The 25,863-nt window shown below is 44.9% G+C and overlaps 1 protein-coding gene across 3 annotated transcripts in view; it reads right to left on the reverse strand.

The window, feature by feature from the left end:
• The window catches only part of MAP3K4 (mitogen-activated protein kinase kinase kinase 4), an 87,334-nt gene that overhangs the window by 34,973 nt on the left and 26,498 nt on the right, over nt 1–25,863 (reverse strand). For all 3 annotated transcript variants that reach the window (XM_083176503.1, XM_083176502.1, XM_083176504.1), the window contains 6 exons: nt 17,051–17,167; nt 16,147–16,246; nt 9,832–9,915; nt 6,949–7,215; nt 4,690–4,839; nt 455–616 (listed from right to left, as the gene is read on the reverse strand). In XM_083176503.1, the coding sequence (XP_083032629.1) occupies nt 455–616; nt 4,690–4,839; nt 6,949–7,215; nt 9,832–9,915; nt 16,147–16,246; nt 17,051–17,167 (880 nt within the window). The remainder of the gene's footprint in view (nt 1–454; nt 617–4,689; nt 4,840–6,948; nt 7,216–9,831; nt 9,916–16,146; nt 16,247–17,050; nt 17,168–25,863) is intronic.

Below are 25,863 nucleotides of genomic sequence, written 5' to 3' on the forward strand. Positions count from 1 at the left end.
TACATGTAAAGTAATCCGTGTGTAAAGTAATCTGTGCTCGCCACGCTTCGGGTTCGGTGGCTCGCTGCGTGTACCGCTGCGCTCGCCACGCTTCGGGATGGCGTTGATAGTGGGGGTGCCGTTGCCAATGGGGGTGCATTTAACATTGAAAGCACCCATCAGGGTGCTTGTACAATTAAAAATCGAATTGCATCGCAGGCATCGGGGGCGCTGTGCTAGGAAACAAGTACCGAAATTAAATATCTGAAGTAACAAAACTAGAGAGTGAAACCAACATTTTTGTAATGAATCTATTTATATACACTCACTAAAAAAAAATACCAAGAAACAAAACCTATTATTCACATTTATTATGATCTCAATATAACACATTCATTTTGATCCAAGAGTAAAATGTCACGTTACATACACAATAAGAAAAATTAGGTAGAAGTTGCAATATATGAAACCTTACCTCAAAACCAAAGTTGTAACCTTGAATCATGGCTTCACGGTAGTACTGCTGCAGAGTGGAAGATTCGGATTCATCCACCTCAGACTCAAATTCAGAGGTGTACATTTGATCCACCCTATCAATGGCACTGCTGATCTTGGTGCAGAGTTGCAAAGCATCACTCTGAAGTGAAGAAAAAAAAAAAACCACAACCAATCTTTAACTGTTCAGCAAACCGACTTGCATTGTATCCATGAATTATAATAATAATAATAATAATAATAATACAACTTCACACATTTAAACAACTAAAGTACTCTTATGCTCCACATATGTGACATGACCAGTAAACACACCCATTTCCATTTTAGCCATAAACGTGGACAGCCAATTGAGCAGAATGTTAATTGATGAATGGATACAATGATTTAGCCTAAGGAAGAAAAACCAGAATGTAAGCTCTTGTGAGCAGGGCCCTCTTCCCACATGTGCATTTCCTTCTCTTATTTAAATTATCTTTGATGGTACCAAATCCTGCAGTTTTCTGACACTTCTTTCAGTGTTGTCTGCTAAAGTAGACCTGTTTATATACCCTTTACTTGTACTGGAACTAACCACCCCTTTTCACCAAAGATAGTTTACTGCAGGTAATTAAATTCCATACTCGGGGGTAGATTTATTATAGCGGCGCCTATCGCGCCGCTATAACAGTTCCTGCTTCGCCTCATTAGCGAGGCGAAGCAGGAGGGGACACCGACAAGATCTACTAAGATCTTGCTGCCGGAGTGGGGGAGCGCTAACTCCCCCCTCCGGCGATGTCCCTCCTGGAGACAGCGCATCAGTTAATACTGATGCGCCGTCTCCTTCCCCCCCGGCCGGCTCACTGCGCATGCGCGGGATCTCGCTAGTCTCGCGAGATCCCAGCGCAGCTCAGCCCCAGCAGCAGGGACAGCGCTGTCCCTGTTGTTAGGTATAGGCATCGCCGTCTGCAGCTGGCGAAGTCGACAGCTGCAGGCGGCGGAACGGTCAGCGATGCTGACCGTTCATAAATCTGGCAGGAGGCAGGGGCGCAGTGCAAAACATCGCCCCTGCGCTATGCCTCCTGCCCCACACCGCCGGCGTTAGAGTAAACGCTCGGCGGGTGTGATAGATCAGGGGAAGCGCTATCCCCTGCTATAACGCACGGGGATAGCACATATTCCCCTGATCGACGTTTAATAAATCTACCAGTCAGGCCCTTATTCAGATCTGATTGCAGTACAAATTTGTTCTCAAAATGGGCAAAACCATGTGGACTGCAGGTGGGGGCAGATGTATCATGTGCAGAGAGTTAGATTTGGGCGCGTTATTTTGTTTCTGTGCAGGGTAAATACTGGCTGCATTATTTTTAAACTGCAATTTAGATTTCAATTTAAACACACAAAATCCAAATGTAACTCTCTCTGCACATGTTACATCTGCCCCACCTGCAGTGCACATGGTTTTGCCCATTTTGAGAACTAATTTGTACTGCGATCAGATCTGAATAAGGGCCTAAGTGCAGGGTTATTCATATACTTAGATTTGCCGATATTTCTCGCTAACTAAAAATAATCTAACACTGTGCATACAATGGCTTCTATTCTATAACGGTGTAAATTCAAATGTTCCCCGTAATAAGCTACTAGTTGATTTAGTGTCCAAGTTCAGACAGGAATATAATGGGTGCATGGTACAGTGGCCATATACCGTATGCATTCATTCACAATTTAAAGCATTCCAAAATAGATCTACTTGGGAATTCATGGTTTAGAGATTTATTTATTTACAGGTTTTTTTATATAGCGCAGCATATGCTGTTGCGCTTTACAATTGGAAACAAACTGGGTAGTAAAAGACCAATATAGAGGTAGGAGGCCCCTGCTCACAAGCTACAGGATAGAGAAACTTTAATGAATAGGGCACACTAAAATATAATTATTTTATAAAATCACTCATTACCATATACTGTAGGTTTCAAATAAAACAAATTTTAGAGTTCAGCTGCATTTTACAGCTCCTGCAGCTTATACAAGCCAACATACTGTATGAACATTGCTTATGTAAACAATATATAAAAACACAAAGTAGCAGTCTAAAGGCCCCCACATACAGCACGATATTCAGGCATTTTCTGAGCGATTCTAACAAATCGCTCAGAAAATGCCTGAAGATGCATGTAAATCGCTGTGTATATAGCCCACACAGCGATTTACATGCGCGCACCCGCCGTTCTGAATCTGTCATAGATTCAGAACGGACGGGCTGTACAATTCAGAGCAGTCGCTCAGAAAGCTCCTGCTCATCTCCCGCATGTGTGGCTGCGGGCAGATGAGCAGGGCCGAGCGACTGCGGACGCCGCAGACCTGCCGCACCCCGCCGCCGCCACCCCTGACCCCCCTCCCCCACCAGCTGTAGCACCCATCGCCACCCCCACCTCACCTCTCCTCTCGGCGGCAGCGCGGCGGACATGTTTAAAAAAAAAAAAAAAAAAAAAAAAAAAATTTCAAAATGGCCGCGGCCAGCCAATCACGGCTCGCCGCGTCATTGCCCCGCCCCCTAAAGCTGGCTATATTAGCCAGCTCGAGACGGGGTAGGGGCAGTCAGTCCGACGGCGGAGGAGAGAAGAGCTCCTGAAGTCCTGGGAGGCGCGACCAATGCAAAAGAGCTTAAAAGGCCGCCGCCCCCAGGTGAAGAACACAGATGAAGAGGCAGAAGCCCTGGGAGGCGGCAGCCATGCAAAAGAGCTTAGGCGGCTGCCGCCCCCAGGTGAAGATGCCGCAGAAGCCCTGGGGGGCTGAGCTCCCCTGGGTGAAAAAAGAAGAATAAGATTAATAAAATATTTTAAAACCAGTGTTTGTGTGTTTTATTTTAATATTTCCTTTACAGGGGGGCTATAGGTACCGGCGGGCCTTTAATGCCCCACATGCTGGTACCTGTGGTTCTCCCAAGTACCAGCATGTGGGGCAGGCTTGCTGGGACCTGTAGTCCTACTGTAAAAGACAATATTACTGTTAAACAAGCTATCAACCCTGCACCCACCGCCCAGGGGTGCAGGGGATAGCCCCGGGCTGCAGCCCAGGCCTGGGGTGCCCTGGAGAGGGGGGACCCCCTTATTTGGGGGGTCCCCACCTCCCCAAAAACTCCCGGCCTGGGCTGACTAGTTAGGGTGGGTAATGCTTTGGCCACGGGACACCATCAAGCGTGTCCCCTGGCTATGGCATTACACCCCCTGCTAGTGGAGCCTGGTGCTGGTCTCCGAAATACGGGGGACCCCTATTCATTTTGTCCCCCCGTATTTTGGAAACCAGGGCCAGCTCAAGAGCCTGGTGCTGGTCCCCAAAATCCGGGGGACCCCACGCACTTTGTCCTCTGGATTTTGGGAACCAGGACCACTCAAAAAGCCCGGGGCTGGTCATGCCTGGGGGGGGGGGGACCCCATGCCATTTTTTTATTTTACAAAATGATTGTATGACAGGACAAGACGCTGGACCCCGGACTTGGTAAGTATTTTTTTTTATGTCCGTTTCCACTGTACCACCAATGTTAAAAAGTTTGCATATGGGGGGGGTCGGTCGGTGCAGGGGGAACCACTAGCCACCAATGATTAACTTTATTTTTGGGGGGGGCAATATTAGGGGGAGGTGAAAGAATACTTGTTAAAGAAAAATAAGTAATGTTCAGTAATAATAACATTTTTGTGATGAAGTGCAGTGTTGTACTTCACTTTCTGTGACAGATTTGAAATCTCCCGTGCTGAATCTCCCAATTTGAATCTCTGACACAAATCTCTCTGTATGTGGCTCATTGTCTGAAATGAGCCACAAGAGTGAAATCTCTTGTGCTGAATCTCCCGTTATGTATCTCTGGCACACATCTCTGCGTATGTAGGGCCCTTAAAGGATGGATCAAATGAAGCACAAGGTTATGTGATCTGTTCTGATGGAACCTTGAATTTAACTAAATTAACCCCTTAAAGTACGGCATAGATACATGCGTTAAAACAGGTTTGTTATAAATATTGTAAGATAATTTATGCTTGTTTTAAAGGGGCAATCAATAAGTCAAAGATCATCATTTAGGTCATTCATTTGGAGAAACTGGTGTAATATTTAAAACATAAAAAAATATATAATTCGTAAGCCAGTGACCATGTCAAAAAGAGGCCACTATACAACATCATGAAATGGTCCAACGTGGGAATAGAAAAGTACTGTATTGTTGTTCAATATTTTTACCTTGAGCTGATGCAAAGCTTCTGCAATCACGGGATTGCTAGATGTCTGTTCTAGCCGCAAAGCCAAGATGTCCTCAGTGGAGTTCTGGAAAGCCTTTCTATGGCTCAACAAGTTGGCAGACTGCATCACCACAAGCAATAGATTGTCAATCTTAGGAGTAAAAGGAGCACAACAACGCAGATTAGCCATGCGTAAAGTCAGTTAATAAAGATATATAGTGACTGGATTGTATTTGTCATCATTGCGTTATGCATAATAAGGTAGGGTCATACAGCAGAAACTTGTGGACAAAAACCACCTGAATAAAAGTACATAAAGGAACTGTATATTAAATGATGAGTTGCAGGAGAAATGAGAGACTTCTACAATGCAATTGTCATTACTTCTGTCCATAAAGTCAGTTTAAAGCTTTTTTTTTTTTTTCAACATTTGTCGCATAAGTTTTCTAAAACAAACTTCCTTAACTAAGCTATGTCTTTTCCTGGAGGAAAACTAAGCAACAATAGATCTTCAGATCTGCATAATAAACACGATACTTGTTTCCTAGCACGGCCACAATCACGGGCATCGTGTGCATTAACTTTAAGGCACACAATGCCCGCGATTTCCTTTGAAAAAAGCACAACTCGGGTACATCGCGTCGGTCGTGTGCCTTAAAAAGGCACACAACGCGACCGACGTGATGCCCACGATTTCCCCATAGGCTTCAATGTTAAAATATTTTAACATTGAAGCCTATGCGCACCCGACGCCCCCGATTTCTCCATAGGCTTCAATGTTAAAATATTTAACATTGAAGCCTATGGACAAATCGGGTCCATCGCATAGGCTTCAATGTTAAATATTTTAACATTGAAGCCTATGGACAAATCGGGTCCATCGCAAAGGCTTCAATGTTAAATTTTTTAAGATTGAAATTGAGTCCATTTAACATAGGAAAAAATGGGAAAAGGCCCAATATGGCCCATTTCTCATTGGGTATGGCCCCGTCATGCGTGTAAAAAATAATGGCCCCCCATTGTGGCCGTCACCCCCACGATTGACGCGAACCCGAAGCGTGGCGAGCGCAGCGAGCCCGCGTCCTCCGACCTTTTCATTCCCATACTATCCACGTCGGCGTGGAGTTGAGAATAGATTAGTGTGGCGAGCGCAGCGAGCCACCGAGCCCGAAGTGTGGCGAGCGCAGCGAGCCCCGCGAGGGGGCGCAGATACCTGTCAAGCCGGCGAGAGGCGTCCCTCGCGGCCTTGGCAGGTATCTGCGTCCCCTCGCGGGGCTCGCTACGCTTCGGGCTCGCCACACTAATCTATTCTCAACTCCACGCCGACGTGGATAGTAGGGGAATGAAAAGGTCGGAGGACGCGCACCGCCGCCGCTCGCCACGCTTCGGGTTCGCGTCAATCGTGGGGGTGGCGGCCACAATGGGGGGCCATTATTTTTTACACACATGCCGGGGCTATACCCAATGAGAAATGGCCCATATTGGCCCTTTTCCCATTTTTTCCTATGTTAAATTGACTCAGTTTCAATGTTAAAATAATTTAACATTGAACCCTATGGACACGATGGACCCGATTTCTCCATAGGCTTCAATGTTAAATTATTTTAACATTGAAGCCTATGGAGAAATCAGGTACATCGCGTCGGTCGCGTCGTGTGCGTTTTGGTATGCACCCGACGCGACCAACACAATTTTTTCCGACACGACCACCACGATAGAAATCGTTGTGGCCATGCTAGGAAACAAGTACCTAAACACTCCTAACATTTCTTTGCTAAAGTATGAAAAGTCTGTATTGCTGAACAACATGTGGTAGGTATCTAGCTGATGGGTAAGGTGGGGAAAGAATATATGGCAAATGTCCTTTCAGCTTACTATGAAACATATATTTACCATATAATGTAACACAGAAGTCTGCGGTTCCAGCAGGAAATAATGTTTCCCTGTGTATGCAACAGAATTCACTAAAAATGTCCAAGACATCATTGGTGCTAAAACTGGCCAAATCATTTCTGCATTCTATTGCAAGAACTCAGATAAACAAGTATTTTTTTATTTTATAATCAAACCTTTGAGCGATGAAATGGAGAAGTTGCCCGCAGCTTCTATCTTTCCTTTAACTAGCACAGAAATGAGTTAGTAGCTTATTGGTTGTTCTGTGAAACTACACTCGAATGGTTTGATACATCTTCCCCAGAGTAAAAAAGGATGAAGAGAAAAGAAAGTGACAGACAAGAAGAGACACAGTGCAGACATGTACCTGCATACTCCTGAGAGTATCAGCAGTTTCCACTGGTGGTACTACTTTAACAGTTTGTCCTTCCCAACAAGCCCAGGCATCCTCCACATCCTGGTCCCTGTCTGAGTGCATGGTCATCAGCAAATAGGCCTCATACGCCACATCTTCAAGGTCCTTTGAACAGTCTATACCAGCTGCTGCATTTAGTAACTGCAAAATAACCGTTTTTCCTCTACATTGATTATCTGGCACAAACACATGCACATTCTCCAGGGTAGGAATTAACACCTAAAAGAAAGGAGGGAAGAAGAGGGGTGGTAAACAGAAGTGATTTCACTAGTTGTGATAAAGCTGCGGATCATCACCAGAAGTGTTGCTTCTAAATTACAAGCACAGTACACAAAAAAAACTTTTAGTATCCATTAACAATAAACCCTTCGGTACTTGTTTCCTAGCACGGCGCCCAGGATATTAAGGTGTATGGCATCACATCGCATACGGGCGTATGGCATGCGATGCGATTTTAAATTGTATAAGCCCCTATACAATTTTTAATTGTATAAGCACCCTAATGGGTGTTTAAAATGTAAAATGCACCCCCACGCCACCCCCAGTATTGACGTTAACCCGAAGCGTGGCGAGCGCAGCGAGCCCGCGCGGGGCGGCGGTACGCGTCCTCAGACCTTTTCATACCCCCACTACCCACATCAGCTTGGAGTTGATTTTATATAGTGTGGCGAGCACAGCGAGCCACCGGGCCCGAAGCGTGACAAGCCCCGCGAGGGGACACGCATTACTTCACAGGTATACCGCTTCCCCTCGCGGGGCTCGCCACACTATATAAAATCAACTCCACGCCGACTTGGATAGTGGGGGTATGAAAAGGTCGGAGGACACGTACCACTGCGCTCGCCACGCTTTGGGTTGGCGTTGATAGTAAGGGTGGCGTGGAGGTGCTTTTAACATTGTAAGCACCTATGACGGTGCTTATACAATTATTTATCTTAAAGGGGGCACATTTAACATTGAAAACACCCATTAGGGTGCTTATACAATTTAAAATCGTATACCATTGTATATGCCACACAATTCGATGGTATACAATTAAAAATTGTATAACATCGCATCACATACCATCGTATGCCTTATGGTATGCGATGTGATGGGCGCCGTGCTAGGAAACAAGTACCAACCCTTCAGAAGTTCTCCACTCACTACCATGTCAAAAAGTTAAGTTGGGACCAGACCCACAAATTTATACTTTTTCAGAATTTTCTGCTGGTCTCTGGTGCAAAGAGTACACCTGAGATTACATTTTGTATTTATGTAGGGTGCACACATCAAGCGGCTTTCCCCCCTGCCCAGCAAGGTCAGCAGGGGGCGGATGGCTTTGCATAGCGCTATGCAAAGTAGTCCACAAAGCCGCTCATCTGCTGGTAATACAAGCAGATGAACGGCTTTCCCAGCGATGATGCGGGAGCACCCATCACCTATCACCACTGGGCCGTACACACTGGGCGGCTTTGAGCTGAAACCGCCCAAAACACCAAGTTTGAGCGGCTTGCATCTCAAAATCACCCAGTGTGTATGGGCCTTTAGGGTGATCAAACATTTAAATGTAGTTTGTTGTGTTTTGCAACAAAACTAGTATTAGCAAAGCAGACTAAAGGTCCCCATACACTGTGCGATTTGAGCCCGATTCGGATGGATCGAGTAGTGAAATCGGCCCAAATCGAATGTGCAGACATGCCAGCTGACCCGATGCGCGGTCCCATGTGATTTGGTAAATCTTATGTGCAGCCTGGAGGCGGGCAGGGGACGCAGCATATATGGAAGCTGATGCAAGGGGCAGGGGAGGCGCACTGACCTGGGCGGTGATCACCGCAAGCAGGGAGCCGGTGGTCCGGGGCGGTGAACGCAGTGATAGGCACCCTGTAGCGTGGGGGAAGCCAGACAGCAGCGGGCGCACATAGAAATTAATGGACAGTCACCGATTGGCTGAGAGCTCTCTCAGTCAGAGAGCTCTCAGCCAATCACTGGCTGGCCATTCATTTGTGTGTGTTTTTTCTATGTGCGCCCGCTGCTGCCCGGCTTCCCCTACGCTACCTGGCAATCTGGTCCCCTCGCTGCCCAGTGAGTACACTGCCTCTGCGTCCCCTGCCTGGCTCTGCGCTTGCAGCCCCCCCGCCGCCCCGCTCCCTGACAGCATCTCCCCGGGGACTGCATGTGATGAATCCCCCCCGGGGAGTTGTCAGTAGATTAGGTCCGACTTGTCAGCCTGATGTATGGGGGGGCCTTAAGATACATGAGTTAATAGGCAACAACTTGTACAGTTACTATCAAAAACAAAGTAATAAAAAAAAACAGAAAAAGTCTCTCTGAAGGTCATACTTGTCATCAATACCAAAACAAACTGACAAAAAGAGTAAAATAATATAAAAAAAAATATATATTTTTATTTTTTTGGGGGGGGGGGGGGGGGAGAAAATGTAAGTTAGATATACTGTACATGTGTAAATTAAAATATAACTTAAATGTGTTACATTAAAATAAAAAGCAGTATAGGCTACAATTCTATTTAAGTTGGCGAGACCAATTCATATCACTGTTATCATTATTATTTTTTTGGCAGCAATAATAAAATGTCAGGAAAAAAAAAGGCAAACAAATATAAACAGCAGAAGTGCACGTTAATCCTCCTTTCACACCAGCACAAGAGTCTCAATTCATTTGAGAGGAGGCTACTATGATAACTGTACAGTATGGAAAGTACTAAAAAATTTGCATAGAAACAGTAAATCAGTAATCCACTAACCTTCAGAATTGATTAACTTAATTTAGGGGTTACAGGTATTCTTTATAGGAGATTTAATAAAGTCCATTTTGAACAAAGAAATGACTTACCTTTGCATAATTTTTGGTTTTTAAGTAAGTTAACAGCTCTCGTACAGGTGCAGAAAAGGTAAACTCTGCAGCAATCTCCAAGTCCTGTAACGAAAAAAACATAGTTAATACACAGCAGCTACAGATGGAAATTAAACTTCTTACCAGTAACTGAGATCGGTATAGAAGGTAAAAATTCCGCACGATCAGATTGTCAATAATGTGGTTTAAAAGGTAAATATATTCCTAACTCATAAACACTAATCCTAAAATGTAGAGATTTTTCAAGGGCCAACGGTTTAGCTATGATGAGATTGCATACCCATTAATTTAAGTTTCCACAGTGCAAAACAGAAGGAATACAAAATTACAATGAGTAAAGATAGATAAACAAATTAAGTGCCTTACAGAAGAACAAAACTAGGATTTTAAATACCTTATGGTAAATCCTTTTCTCAGAGTCCATAAGGGATTCTGGGGATAAACTTAATACGATGGGGTCCAAAGTAGCCTGTCAACATAAAACTTCAAACAGGGAGTGCTGGCTCCTCCCCTCTATGCCCCCTTCCCGCAGCTCAGTCTAGGTAAAACTGTGCCCGAAGGAGGAAGACATACTTAAGAGAAGGAAACAAGTGGTGAGACAAATGAACCAACACACCATTCATAACACAAAACAGACTGTTTGAATAACAACTTGTAGGACAAGAGAGGGATGCCAGTCACACAGGGCTAATATATATTCATTAGGACCCCCACATATTTTATGAATATAGGATTGATATAATGGAGGTGCGACAAGTGTTTAAAAAGGAGGTCGGTGGCAGGCGGGCAGCACACTGTGTCTCTTTATGTTACAGTAAGGATTGTGTCACTTAAAGAGTGTCTTTATTATATGACAAATACGTTTTAATATCCTTAGTGTTCTCACAAATTAACCCTGATCCTACTGCAATGTTACGTAATTCACATGGTACAGTAAGAGTGTGTAGGAGAAAAAAAAGAAAAGTGTACACTATTACTGTACCATGTGAATTACATAACATTGCAGTAGGATCAGGGTTAATTTGTGAGAACACTACACACTAAGGATATTAAAACTTATTCTCCTTCATATAAGACGCTGTGTAATCGACACAATCCTTACTGTCACATAAGACACACAGGGCGGTATTCAATGAGGCTGATTCGCCAGGTTTTTATGGCGATTTTGTGCTGTAAGGCGAATTTTTGACTAAAACGGTGAATCACCCTATTCAATGACCAGATGGCAAATACATTTCAAGGTTTTTTTCGCCATGATTCACTGAGTAGCAATCGCTATCTTTTTATGGTGAAGTGGAATGTGAACTTTTAAAATAAAGTGTTTTGTTTTTTACATTTGGTGTAAAAAAATCAGGAATTTTATTCTGAGGAGGAGCATGCTATTTTTATTCATGTGCTATAAGCACATGAATATATATTTAATAAATAAAAAAAAAAAAAAAAAAAATAATAAAAATATATATATATATATATATATATATATATATATATATATATATATATATATATATATATATATATATATATATATATATATATATATATATATATATATATATATATATATTATTATTTTTTTTTTTTTTTTTACACTGACCAGCCAGCAGGGGGCGCCGGAGCCAAGCTGCTCATTAGATATTCATACATTCACTGCACCCGATCGTTACATATGCATGATCGGGTGTAGTGAATATACCCGGTCCCCTGCTGGCACCCCCGGGGGGCAGCCTGTGCTGCCTGGCACCCGGGGAGCCCACCTCCCCCCCACATACGCTCTGGGGCAGGCAGGGAGACTTCCATCTCCCTGCCTGCCACCGTCCTCAGGCTCCCTGCGGCGTTCGCCGCAGGAGCTCATATTCGCCGGTCAGGGGCAGCGAGCCCCTGACTCGTTGAATACCGGAGCCAGCGAGGCTCCGGAACGCGGCGACCAGTGGCGAATGTGCAGCGAATCCTAAACAGGATTCGCTGCACGTCACCGGTATTCACATTGAATACCGCCCACAGTGTGCTGCCACCCACCTCCTTTTTAAACATTTGTATCATCTCTTACCACTACATGCTGTATGTTTTTTTATATTTCGCAGTTTTTACTAGGTTTTCAATAAAAGTTTATTTTTAATAACTTTAAAATAACAACTTGCAAGACCAGTCCCAACTCCACCTTCATAACAGCGAACCACTGAGGAGGGCGACCAGTATCCCCTATGTACTCTGAAAAAAGTACTGGTAAGTATTTAAAATCCTATCCAGAAGGGATACTGGGGATTCACTTAATATGATGGAGATGTCCCAAAGCTTCCATAATTGTCAAAGAACATGGTGAGACAGGTAAAGCACCACCTCCCCAAACTGGGTAACCTCTTTGGGAAGGGTTATCAAACCTATAGAACCAACAAACATGTTCTTCCCAGACCAGTAGCCGCTCAGCATAATTGCATGGCCGAGACTCCATGGGCAGCCACCCAGGAGGAGCCCACAGATCTAGTTGAGTGGGCTTTAACAGATTGCGGAACAGGCAAGGTTTCCAAAGAATAAGCTTGCTGAATAGTCAGCGATATCCAGCAAGCAATTGACTGCTTCGAAGCAGGACAACCCTTCTTGTGAGCATCATACAACACAAAAAGAGTCAGATTTCCTAACTCCTCCTGTCCCTCTAAGATAGGTCTTCAAAATAACGTAAAACGTCCAAAGATTTAGGAATGTCAGAGGAACCAAACCGAGCTGGAACCACAATAAGCTGGTTTAGGTGAAATGCAGAAACAGCCTTCGGCAAAAACTGCTGACTATTCCAGAGCTCTGCCCTGTCCACATAAAATCTAAGTAGGGGCACTTGCAGGACAAAGTGCCCAATTTGGAGACCCATCTAGCCGAGGCCACAAGCAAGACCGTTTTCCCCATAAGGACTTATCATCCATAGAGTCCAATGGTTCAAACCAGGAGGACTGCAAAAAAAATAATCATCATCAACACTACTGACAGGTCCCACGGAGCCGTGTGCAGTACGCCCTGTAAAACATCTAAACCTCTGGTAACAGAGCCAACATTCTGTGAAAAAAGACAGACAAGGCCGATATCCGCACCTTGATGGAGGCAAAACGCAGCCCCATATCTATGCCAGCCTGCAAAAACCGTAGGAAATAACCCAGTAGGAAAACAGTCAGCATCTCCATTCACACCAGGACACATCTCTCCCAAATTTGAGGACAGTGTCTGGATGTCACCAGCTTTCTAGCATGAACCATGGTTGAGATTACGTTTCCCGCAATACCCTTCCTGGCCAAAATCAGTTACCCAACTACCAAGCCGACAAACAAAGTCATCGTAAGTGTGAAAAAGCAAACAGCCCCTGCTCAAGAAGATCCCTTCTCAGGTGAAGAGGCCAAGGGTTGTCTACCGACATGGCCAGAAGATCGGCGTATCAGGGGGAAAGAAGACTTCATAAACAGTACCAGCTGGAAAACCACCTTTTGTTGGTTTCCAGACATAAGCACGTAAAGTGATTTATACCCGAGCACTGCGTTGGCCGGTAATCGAACAGGGCCTCCCGCGTGGTAGGTGAGAATTCCACCACTGAACCACCAAAGCTTTTGCATCATGTAGAAGAACGTTGGTTCAAATAAGGAACTATCTTCTGGCTATAATGTATGTATATGTATTTATAGAATAAGCAAGCAAACATGAACGGATACAGAACACTGTTAGAAAGAAAGAAGCAGTAATGCTGGGCAAGCCCAGTAATATAAAATAAAACCATACAGACACACATACATACATACACTAATATATATATATATATATATATATATATATATATATATATATATATATATATATATATATATATATATATATATATATATATATATATATATATATATATATATATACATATATATATATATACATATATACACACACACACACACACACACATATATATACATACATACATACATACACAAACATATGGGACCATTATATCATAGTTCATAGAGATATGTGGATGCCATTTGCTATATGGATTACAGTTTATAAATGTAAAAGCTCCACCATAAGAGATTTAACCTACAGATCCTGAAACTCCTATGTGGTCTTCCTTCCAAGTAGGATGACATTGAAAAAAAAAACATCAGAGCTGCAGGGACATCCTTTTGGGATGGTAACACAGCGGGATCTGCTGCGCAGTTATCACAGAGCAGAGTCCCCTCAGAAGAAGGTGTAAATATAGTTGTACACCTCCTGCTATTATATACGCACTATACACGCACAAGAATAGGTACAGGTAATAGAGGAGGCAGAGACAGTGCTTTACTCCTGTAAGCTAACTGTGGTTGACTTTCGCAACTTTCCTATTGCCCCATGTCCCATGTGGCATAAGAGGTGCCCCTGGGCTTATCCCGAAGCCGCACCCCCTCCCCTCCCTAAAAGGGCTGCAGGTTGGGGTTTGGGAAGTAACGCTTGACAGGCAAAGCAGCAAAGGGAAGGAAGTGGACTTTTTAGCCATGGCCTTGGAAATCCAAGCTTCTCTTTCCTCTCCAAACAGCATTTCACCAGTAAGGGAATGGTCACAACACTCTTTTTAGATTCCCGATCTGCAACCAAAGCATGCAGCCACAAGGATTAGCGTGCCAACACCACCATAGCAGAGGTCCTAGTGTTAATGACGCCGACCTCATTCAAGGTATCACAAAGGACACACGGTGTGTCTTGAATGTGTTTTACTAATGTTGTCATACCAACCAGGGACTTCTCACCAGACAGGCCCCCTCCTGAATCTGACTGGCCTATGAGCGAATGGTGTATGTCATCCAGCAATAACAGCGGTACTAACCAGGCCTGATCCTGCCTAGCTTCCGAGATCAGACACATGTGTTCAGGGTGGTGTGGCCATAGGACCTCTGGAAAACGCATGCAGCAGTATAAACATGCTCTTAATCTTTCTATCAGCTGTGTCCTTCAAGGCTGTAGCCCAGGAACTGGCAGAACCGTCTTTTTGATAGACGAGAGAGCGAGGCATCCACTACTGCTGGAAGTTCCCAAACCCCTCCGGAGAGGAAGGAAAATTGGGCACTAAACGCTTAGGAATCCAGAATTCTTTCCGGGGAGGCCCATGCCTTCCAGAAAAAAATCATCCAAATCCTTTGACTCAGGAAAGGTGACACTAGCCCGTTTCTGCGCAATGGCAGGTGTTGCTTAACATATCCTCCAACCCTGTTTCAGGTGTAGGATCGTCTTAGCAGATGTTAATCAACTGCTTGCTTCCTCCCCATTACTGGCGATAAGAGCCTCAATGCCCTGTGTTGGATAAACCTCTTCCAAAACAGGCTGCAACTCTTCGCTTCTGAGTCAGAGTTGACATCTAAAAGTCAGCGCTTACGTGGTGTATGTAAATCTGAGGGAGAAACAACCTGTCTGTGATATTTTTCAGACCCTCCACAGATACACATAAAACTGTTAAGTCTGGTGTTGTGTAGCAGCTAATTGCTGTGTGTGAAGGCCTAAGTTCCAGGGCAGTAGCAGTTATAAAAACTGCAGTAAGTTTTACTCAATTAGAGTAATTAGAGGAGAGCGGTCAGCTGACGCCAAATTGCAACAGCCAGGGTCACCCAAAACGCATATGCCGTTCAGAGGTCTTTGTCAGAAAACAGTATCGAGCTTTAGAAAATGAATATAGGCTTCAAAATTATTTCAGTTGGATTTCCCACTCGGTGGTCAAAGGGTTCTGGGATTAGAGTAAACGTTTAATTGTATCTAGCACTGTTGGCTATTATGTCAACGCTCTTGGTTTCACATCGTGATTGCATACATGATACTTCTAAGTAGCAGTGTTATCTGCAATATTGTAACCTAGTCTAGTTAGGGTTCATTTAGCTTCATTGTTCCCGATAATGTGATTTTGATCTCTTGGGAGTTGCTTTGATGAGTAATGGATTTTTCGGATGCAGTTTAGTGAAAATAACTTTTTCATTTGTGTGTTTTTTCCTTTACTATAACAGAAGCACCTCCAAAATGGTTATTCTTTTTATTCCTTTTGAGGCTATTGAAGAGGCCCCTAGAATTAATACTTTAACCAGTACTATCAGTTCTATCGATCCCATTGGCTGATTAAACACTTTTTTCCCCTTGCCCCACAATGTTCAACTGCTGGTCTGGTTTAGCATTTCATTTTTGAACAAAACATACAGTATCATGGGAATGGATTATTTTGCTATAAATTATATACAACACAAAGTTTAAAAACCACCCAAATGACTTCCAAACCAGACCTCTTCCAAATCATCAAAGCAATATTACCTTTCGCAACATTTTAGCAAAACCAAGAGCTTTGGATGCTCTCTCTCTGGCTTCATGGAAGAGTTCTTTCAATGCCCGACTGGTTTCGATGACAGATCTCCTGTGGAAGCAACACAGACAAAGTTTTAGGTCTTCTCTACTTACACTCATAATGTAAAAACACCCATGTAGGTCTCAGGAATACAGTACATTAGCAATATAAATGAAATCATGTGATGTCCCTTTAAAAGATAAAAGGATCCCTGATTTGATAAAGTTCTATTAAGCGATTACACTGTAAAAAAAGGTTTTTACAGGTTGATATGACATACTTTCTGCAAAATTTGTTCTGTCCACATATAGCTCCCATCTTAAAAACTTAGGTCGGCATGGACACCGTAAAAGTGCACCGCGTGCCCTCCATGTTTCGGCACGGTGCCTCGCTGCACTCGACACACTATTATATTCCCACTCTATGTCCACTTGGATAGTAAAGTATAAAAAGAGAAAGCGAATAACTAATTTCATGTCTGTGTCGACCGTGTATATATGTCGACCATTTCAAGGTGTCGACCCAGTCACTGTTGACCATTAGTGGTCGACCTAGTCATTATCTACCAAGTGACTGCATACCCCTGCCACTATCATCAGTATGCAACAGTCTCTTCCTTTACAATCTGAAGATCGTTCCATCAGAAGTCCCATGATGGCAATAGGTCCTCTTACGGTAATTAAATAAAATTATAGTTTTTGTAATGAGCCTTAGTTTAATCCTGATGAGCAAACCAAACTTGCAGTTTTCATCTGGTATGACTTAAGTAAAAATCAATTGCTTTAATTGCCATAGAAACAAAACTTGTTACAGACATATTAGGACAACAAAGCATTGTATTATAGAAATAAATTATCCCTATGTCAGGATTACCGTATTTCATCAGAGACACTGCTATCATCAGTGCTGGCCAAAAATTCATCACAGCTGTCCTGCAGGCCAGCATCCAGGAACTTCCCTGTGGACTTTAGCAGCATTCCCGCAATGTCACTAAAAAGACAGATCCAAAGTTATGGTCCATTTATACAATATACTTAATCTACATAACCTCATTTATACATGCAATGAAAATCATTTTTAAAACTATATAAACTAAAAATATATTCATGCTTTAAATAAATTGGTACTTGTTTCCTAGCACGGCCACACCGATTTGTATCGGGGTGATCGGGTCGGAAAAATCACGTCGGTCGCATCGCATGAGACCAAATCGCATGCGATGCGACCGACGCGATGGACCCGATTTTTACATTGAATCAAATGTGAATAGGGCCCCTGGGACCCTATTTTACATTGGACTCAATGTAAAGTAGTCCCCAGACCCCAAATTTTACCCCCTCAACGGCACCCCACGATTGACGCCAACCCGAAGCGTGGCGAGGGGCGGCGGTACGCGTCCTCCGACCTTTTCATACCCCTACTATCCACGTCGGCGTGGAGTTGAGCATATAAAGTGGGGCGAGCGCCGCGAGCCACCGAGCCCGAAGCGTATAACTTCACAGGTGTACGCGTCCCCTCGCTGCGCTCGCCACACTTAATATTCTCAACTCCACACCAACGTGGATAGTATGGGTATGAAAAGGTCACGCTTTGGGTTGGCGTCAATTGTGGGGTGACGCTCACAATGGGGTTGCTTAACTTTTTAACGATGACGGGGCCATATACAATGTGAAATGGGTCATATTGGCCCATTTCACATTGTTTGCTATGTAAAATGGACTTAATCAAGTCCATCTCATCTTGTGCCATTATAATGGCACAAGACCGACGCGATGCTCCCGATTTCAATGTTAAAAATATTTTAACATTGTAGCCTATGGCAAAATCGCGTCCATCGCATCGCGGGCCATGTTAATGCACGCGACCAACGCGATGGTCCCGATTTTGCCTTTGCCGGCAAAATGGACCTGATTTCAAAGGAAATCGGGTCCATCTCGTCCCATCGTGTACCTTAACTTTAAGGTACACGATGGACAAGATTGTGGCCATGCTAGGAAACAAGTACCAATAAATTTATGTTCCGTATTTGTCTTGAAAAACAGAACAAATGACAGAAAAAAACAAAATATAAAAGTGGATAGATGACCAATTCCCACAAAACACCAGAGCAAGATATATAAATAAAACAGGAAACAGAATGTGCCAATATTTGAGAAGTTGACCTGCAGTTGGTTGTCATTTGTCTGCTGAGATTCTATTTTGAGGAATTTGTTTGAAAAAATCCTCTCAGGGCCTGTTCTTTTTAAAGGGACACTTATGGAAATTGATGTGGTTGTGCATCAGTATTAGGATCTTCAAGGGATCCATCTATACATCTTTTAAATCTTGTCAGAAAGACTCATACCTGGAGTGAACATTTATATTCACTGTATAATTGCCTATGGAAAGTTACCCCTGAGGAAGTCATTTTGACAAAACGCGTTGGGTTTTTTCCTTGCTATATCGAACTGAATAATCTGACTCCATACAGATGAAAAAGTGTTTTTATTTTGTTTTTTTAAAATTCTATTAAACTGTTGCAGTGATTGGTCTGTAATTACTACAATTCGGATACATTTGGTGGTGGAACTTCTCAAATAGTGGTGCACTCTGTTTCCTGTTTTCTATCTATCCCCCACTAAAAAGGGACACACAAAAATATTTGCACACAGATATATTTGTTCCACTAAAAAACTATGTATGCATGCTCAACAGAATTTTGGAAAGTTTGATTAAAGAACATTATACATACCCAAAAAATATTTAATTAGATTATATACATTTTATAGACACACACACAAAAAGAGGATTTTAATATACCTACCGGTAAATCCTTTTCTCGTAGTCCATATGGAATACTGGGGTTCAATACAATGGGGATAGAGATCCTCCGCAGGAGAGACCAGCACATAAGATCTTTAATAAATATATATGCATATATGGCAACAAGCCAATATTAGAACGTCACTCGTTCAAAAAGGCAACCAGCCAGTACAAGAACGTTAACCGTTCAACAAGGAAACAAGCCCAAGAAAACAAAATATTACCCGCAGCAGAAAATTCCGCACTGAGGCGGGCACCCAGTATTCCATATGGACTACGAGAAAAGGATTTACCGGTAGGTATATTAAAATCCTATTTTCTCTAACGTCCATTATGGAATACTGGGGTTCAATACTATAGGGAGGTCCCAAAGCCATCAGAACGCGTGGAGACTGCTGTTACACCACTTGCCCGAACTGGGAATCCTCCCTGGCCAGGGCATCAAATTTGTAGAACTTTACAAACGTATGCTGCCCCGACCAAGTAGCAGCTCTGCAAAGCTGTAAGGCCGAGACTCCTCGAGCAGCCGCCCAGGAAGTCACTACAGACCTTGTCGAATGAGCCTTCAATGATGATGGAATAGTCAATCCAGCCATCCCATAGGCTTGTTGGATCGTGGTACGTATCCAACGGGCAATAGTCTGCTTTGATGCAGGAGCACCCTTCTTCTGTGCATCGTAAAGCACAAACAGACCATCCGTGTTCCTGAACCTAGAGGTTCGCCTCACATAGACCCTCAGGGCCTGAACAACATCCAGGGATGCCGGAATCTCTGGATGAGCCAAACTGGACGGGACCACAATCGGTTGGTTTAGATGGAAAGCCGACACAACATTAGGCAAGAATTGCGGCCTAGTCCTCAATCAAGTAAGGGCTCTTGCAAGAAAGGGCCCCAAGTTCAGACACCCTCCTGGCCGAAGCCTGATCTAATGCAGGATGACTGCAAAAAAGATAAGACTACATCCAAGTCCCATGGCTCAGTGGGCGGCACAAAAGGGGGTTGAATTCTTAACACCCCCTGAAGAAAAGTCTGGACCTCAGGTAAGGATGCCAGTTTTCTCTGAAAAAACAACGACAGGGCCGATACCTGGACCGAGGAATCCAAACCTTGCGCCTCAGGATCTGCGGCTCAACCTCCAGGCCATTAAATGAACCCAAGGGAAGTCCTGGTAACCGAACGGCCCTTGAAGAAGAAGGTCTTCTCTGAGGGGCAGACGCCAAGGGTCTTCCACCAGCATGGCCTGAAGATCCCCGAACCAGGCTCGCCGAGGCCAATCTGGTGCCACCAGGATTGCCTCTGCTCCTTGGTGTCTTATTCTTTTTAACACTTTCGCCAGTAGTGGTAACGGGGGAAAGAGATATACCAGCCGGTATTCCCAAGGCCAAGTTAGTGCATCCACTGCCTCCGCACAAGGATCCCTTGTCCGAGAGCAGTACCTGGTTACCTTGTGGTTTCTTCGAGAGGCCATGAGGTCTATCTGTGGAGTCCCCCACAGATCCGCAATGGCAGTGAACACCTCCTGGTGTAATTCCCATTCCCCGGGATGTAGGTCGTGGCGGCTGAGAAAATCCGCCTCCCAGTTGTCCACTCCCGGTATGAATATGGCGGACAATGCCAGAACGTTTTGTTCCGCCCAAGAGATGATCCTGGCAGCTTCTCTCATGCATGGCATGCTCCTCGTTCCACCCTGCCTGTTTATGTAGGCAACCGTGGTCGCATTGTCGGACTGCACCTGCACTGCCCTGCCCTGGAGCAGCCTTCAACAGGGCGTAGTAAACCGCCTTCAATTCCAGCCTGTTGATATGGAGCTTGGCTTCCAACAGGGACCATCTGCCCTGAAGATGGACACCCTCAACCACGACCCCCCATCCTCTCAGGCTGGCATCCGTGGTCAACAGAAGCCAATCCTAGATTTGAAAGGAACGGCCGGACAGTAGATTTGTCGACTCCAACCACCATTGGAGCGACAGCCTTGTGGTTGCAGAGAGTGTTATCAGCCTGCGCATCTGACTGGGGCACCCCGACCACTTCGTCAGGATATCCAGCTGGAATGTCCTTGAGTGAAATCTGGCATACTGTATGGCCTCGAAGAAGGCCACCATCTTGCCCATCAGCCTCAAGCAGAGGTGAACCAACACCTGTGGGCCCGCCAACACCTCTACCACCAGTTGCTGGATTTCAGCCACCTTCTCCGGTGGAAGGAATACCTTCTTCTGTTGTGTCCAGGATCGTGCCCAGGAACAGCATCCTTTGACTTGGGACCAGGGATGATGTCTTCAGGTTCAAAATCCACCCGTGGTCCGAGACGATCCTCCTGGTCAGATGAATAGCACTGCAACAGGCTCCTGCCGACCCTGCCTTGATCAGCAGGTCGTCGAGGTACGGGATGACATTCAACCGATGCTGCCGTAGAAGGGACATTATCTCCGCCATGATCTTCGTGAAGATGCGGAGCCGTGGACAGGCCGAAGGGCAACGCCCGGAACCGATAATGTTCCCTTCCCAGCGCAAACCTCAGAAACATTTGGTGTGGGGGCCAAATGTTGACATGTAGATAGGCGTCCTTGACGTCTATGGAAACCAGGAACTCCCCTGGCTCGAGACTGGCGATGACCGAATGGAGGGACTCCATTCTGAATTTGAACACCCGCAGGTACGGGTTCAAATCCTTCAGGTTCAGAATGGGCCTCACTGACCCATCTGGCTTGGGCACCAGGAAGAGGTTCGAGTAGTAACCCTGCCCCTTCCCCTGCCCCTTGTAGGAGAATCCGGTCCTCCGCTGCTGGGAGGTGGTCTGTCGAACACCAGCCTGTAGCCCTGCAAAATAAGAGTCCTGGCCCAGGAATCTAGGCACGAGGCATCCCACACCTGGCTGAAGTACGACAGACGACCCCCCCCACCTCGAGAGGATCCCGTGGTGGGGAGATCCCATCATGCTGACGGCTTGGAGGCAGCTGCAGTGGCAGCATGGTCCTGTGTGCCAGAGGGGTTAGGTTTCCTGAACTTACCCCGTCCACCTCTGTTGGCATTGGACGCACCTCTGGCCCTGGAGCGGAACAGAGTCCCGCGAAAGGAATGCTGGGTAGGCAAGGTAAATGGACGTTTTGGCGCAGGAAGGGCTGATGAAAGAAAAGTGGACTTACCAGCCGTAGCCTTGGAGATCCACTCATCCAGATCACTCCCAAAAAGCCTCTCCCCTGAGAAGGGGATACTCTCCACAATGCGTTTGGAGTCCACGTCCGCCACCCACTGTCGCAGCCACAGGGCCCTCCGGGCTGAGACCGCCATTGCAGAGTCCAATTCCTTCTGGGCCTCGCATAGGACCTTTGCCGTGTCCTGAATGTGACGCAGATTTTTACCTATCTGCGCCACCAACATGTCCCCCAGCAAACCTTCCTGGATCTGGGTGGAACACGTGTGAATGGCCTTAGCCATCCAACAACTGGCCAGTACGGGACGTTGAGAGGCCCCACTAGCCGTATACATCGACTTAAGAGTGGTCTCCAGTCTCCTGTCAGCCCCCTCCTTAAGGGTGGAAACACCCGGGACCAGTAGGAACACCTTTGTATAAAGGCGTGAAACTGAGGAGTCCACGGGAGGCTCATCCCACAATTTTCTACTTGCAGGTTCAAAAGGGTACGCATTTGCGAACCTCTTCTCAGGGTTTTTCCAGGCGTTTTTGAAAACACCCTCTAGTTCCGCCTGCTCTGGGAAACAGACTGCTTTTTCTGTGTCATAAAGAAAGAGTCACCCTCCGTGACTTCCTCCAGAGGGAGCTCTAAGAACTCCCTAATAGCTCTGATAAGAGGTTCAGGACCATGTACTGGTGCCTGTTCTTGTACAGGCTCCTGATCCTGCAACTCCTCCCCCTCATCAAGGATATCATCCTCATCTGTATCAGGGGCCACAGGTGACAAGGGCCTTTTCTGAGGCTGGCTAGACTGGCTGGGAAAAGGAGTGATGATATCCACCCTAGCTGACAGGATGGCTAAATCCTTCTGCACCCTCTGAGTCTGCTTTTTATTAGCAGCTAGCTGGGATAAGACTGAGTCTAACAGGGTTTTAATGCTGCTGGCCCATGCAGGCTCATTATCTCCCTGTGACACCCCACTAGCCAGAGGGGTAGTCCCACTAGACTGTGGAGACATACAGGGTTCACAGGTAACCTGTGACTCAGGGATAAACTTGGTGCTGCACACCATGCAGGTCAGTTTCTTCACCATTGTGAAGCTGGACACTCAGCCACACCACACACACACACTCACACTTATTTGTAAATGTTCTTTGGCTATGTGTTAAAGACTAATATCTTAACTAGCCAGTGTGGGGTAAACAGAGCTACTTGGGAAACCAGGGCACCCTGTAACCTGAGCTCACAGGTTGGAGAGAGGTGGTTCACAGTAAAACACACAGTAATTCTTCAGAAAAACAGTGCTATGCAATATTCCTATGCTAGGCAAACACAATGTAAGTGTTAATTAGTGCTATAACTTGCTGTCTCTGCAGGCAGAAAGATCCCAGATCCACCCCACCGATGAGGAGCTGTAATGGCTACCTCAGCATGCAGGAAGAAGCAGGAAGTCTTGCCCAGCAGAGCCTGGTCCCACTCTGAGCTAAGCCCCGCCCCCAAAACGGAGCTGGTGTTGTTAGCATTAAAAAGCTGGCATTTTTAGGCTTATCTGTGTTTTATGCAAAAACCAGACATTGCCATAGCCCTGGTGGTCCAGTGGCTATCTGTACCTGCCAGCAAATATATAAGTCCGCCGCTACTGCCACCGCCATCTTGCCGCACATAAAGTCGGGGTACCCCCTGTGGGGGACCCCGACCAGTACTCACCACTTGAAGTCTTCAGACCCTGCCAGGGGTGTGCGGCAGCTGGGAGGTCTGCTCGCCCCAGCGCAATGCTGTGCGGTGACAGAAACCTCTCTCAGGACAAAGTCCTGCTGCACGGCAGCTCTGCGCCTGAAGAGGCCAGTGACTGACCCTTCCCCTGGCACCCTCGAAGCAGGACTGCTGCCTAGGTCTAAAAGCAGCGACCCAAAATAACAAACTAAAACAAAATGTTGAAAAATCTCTCTGGAGCTCCTAGAAGTGCAGCCTCTCCTGAGGCACATTTTTCTAAACTGACTAGTGGAGGGAGGATAGAGGGGAGGAGCCAGTGCACCCACACTGAAAGATCTTATGTGCATGTCTCTCCTGCGGAGGATCTCTATCCCCATAGTATTGAACCCCAGTATTCCATAATGGACGTTAGAGAAATACACTTATTTTGTACAGAGACAAAATGTGAACACCAGAATGTCAACTATGTGAATGCAGATAGTCATGATGCTGCCACCACATGTCCTTTTTAGCATTTTAAAAGAGTTTTAAAACCTAAACCTAAGTCGACATGCACAATGTTGACATTATGGCTATGGCAACATGCTACAGTGGCTGATGGATACAGTATGCATCTTTGGAGCCCCATGGACCAGTCACATATAGTTGCCCCAGCAGTGCAACTGTAACAGATCTGCACATTCAGAAAGTCGGCATCTTGTGTCACTCATTTCGTAAAAGGATCGACAGTAATCCAGGACTAGGAGATGGGACTCCAGGCAGCTATGGCAAGCTAGTGGTAGAACTGCACCGCCTGGCGCTGCAGCAGCCCATCAGAATAGTGGCAGGGTCCTTTTCTAAACCTTCAATTCCCCAGCAAATTGGGTAAAGGTGAAATCAGTGCCCTCAGGATGTGCCTCTTGATGCAGGCAAGGGGCAAACCATGTGCTATATCAAAGTAGTACAAGTTGGACAAACATAGAAAAACTTGCTGCAACATTTGGGTGACAGTGAGGGGGGGTGGGGGCCTCACTTAAAATTGGCAAACTGGACCACAACATTAAAATTTGTATGAATCAGTTCTATCCAGGATAGAAAAAAAAAAAAAAAAAAAGTCAAATTTCATAGACAGATAATTGCACTTACAGTATTAGTTAATATAGAAACTAGACTATTTTTATTAATTAGCGTGCCCTCTCGTCTCAATTTTCCCATAACAAGGCTGCCGCATGGAGAAAGACTATACAGTGAGTTAACCTGAGACCTAGACAAACTGCAAATACTGTACTGCTGCCAACTCTTCTTTGTCTATAGTTCTATCGAAGATACATAATTATGTTACATCATCTCATTATTGGCAGACCATTTCAGAAGAATGGATGGATTTTGTCATACAAGTTGAAATTTATTATACATCGGTTACCAAGGAAGCGGTTTTCAAGAGACTTATGAGAACATTTTGTAGGTTGGCTTGGCAAAGAAAAATCAATCTATTGTTCATGGTGAGCAGATTCTATGTTATATGATTTATGCTACCAAGAATCTGAGAAGATATTTATGAGGGCTTGTTTTGGTTTTCTACATTCAAATAGGTTTTTAATATTAACCACTGCAAAACCATGTTGGAGTGCAGGTGGGGCAAATGTAACACGTGCAGAGAGAGTTGGATTTGGGTGGGGTGTGTTCAAACTGAAATCTAGATTGCAGTTTAAAATAAAGCAGCCAGTATTTACCCTGCACAGAAACAAAATAACACATCCAAATCCAATTCTGCAGGTTACATTTGCCACACCTGCAGTGCCCATGGTTTTGTCCATTTGCTAAAAAATGTGCTTTGCGATCAGGTCTCAATAACCCCCTATGTCTGGGAAAAGCTTTAAACCAAAAGCAGAAACAATATCCTGTATTTAAGACTTTGTGCTAATGGTGTGGGAAAGTGTGAAGTTGCCTACATTAGAGATGGGAAATTAATCAACATACTTTTGCATCTTGCTATTATAACTTACAAAAAAAAAAATGTAATTTGGGGAAAAATTCTCGAGACTATTCTTGGCGATGTGG

This window comes from Crinia signifera, chromosome 3 (assembly GCF_055691185.1).
Source record: "Crinia signifera chromosome 3, ASM5569118v1, whole genome shotgun sequence".
Taxonomy (NCBI): Eukaryota; Metazoa; Chordata; class Amphibia; order Anura; family Myobatrachidae; genus Crinia; species Crinia signifera.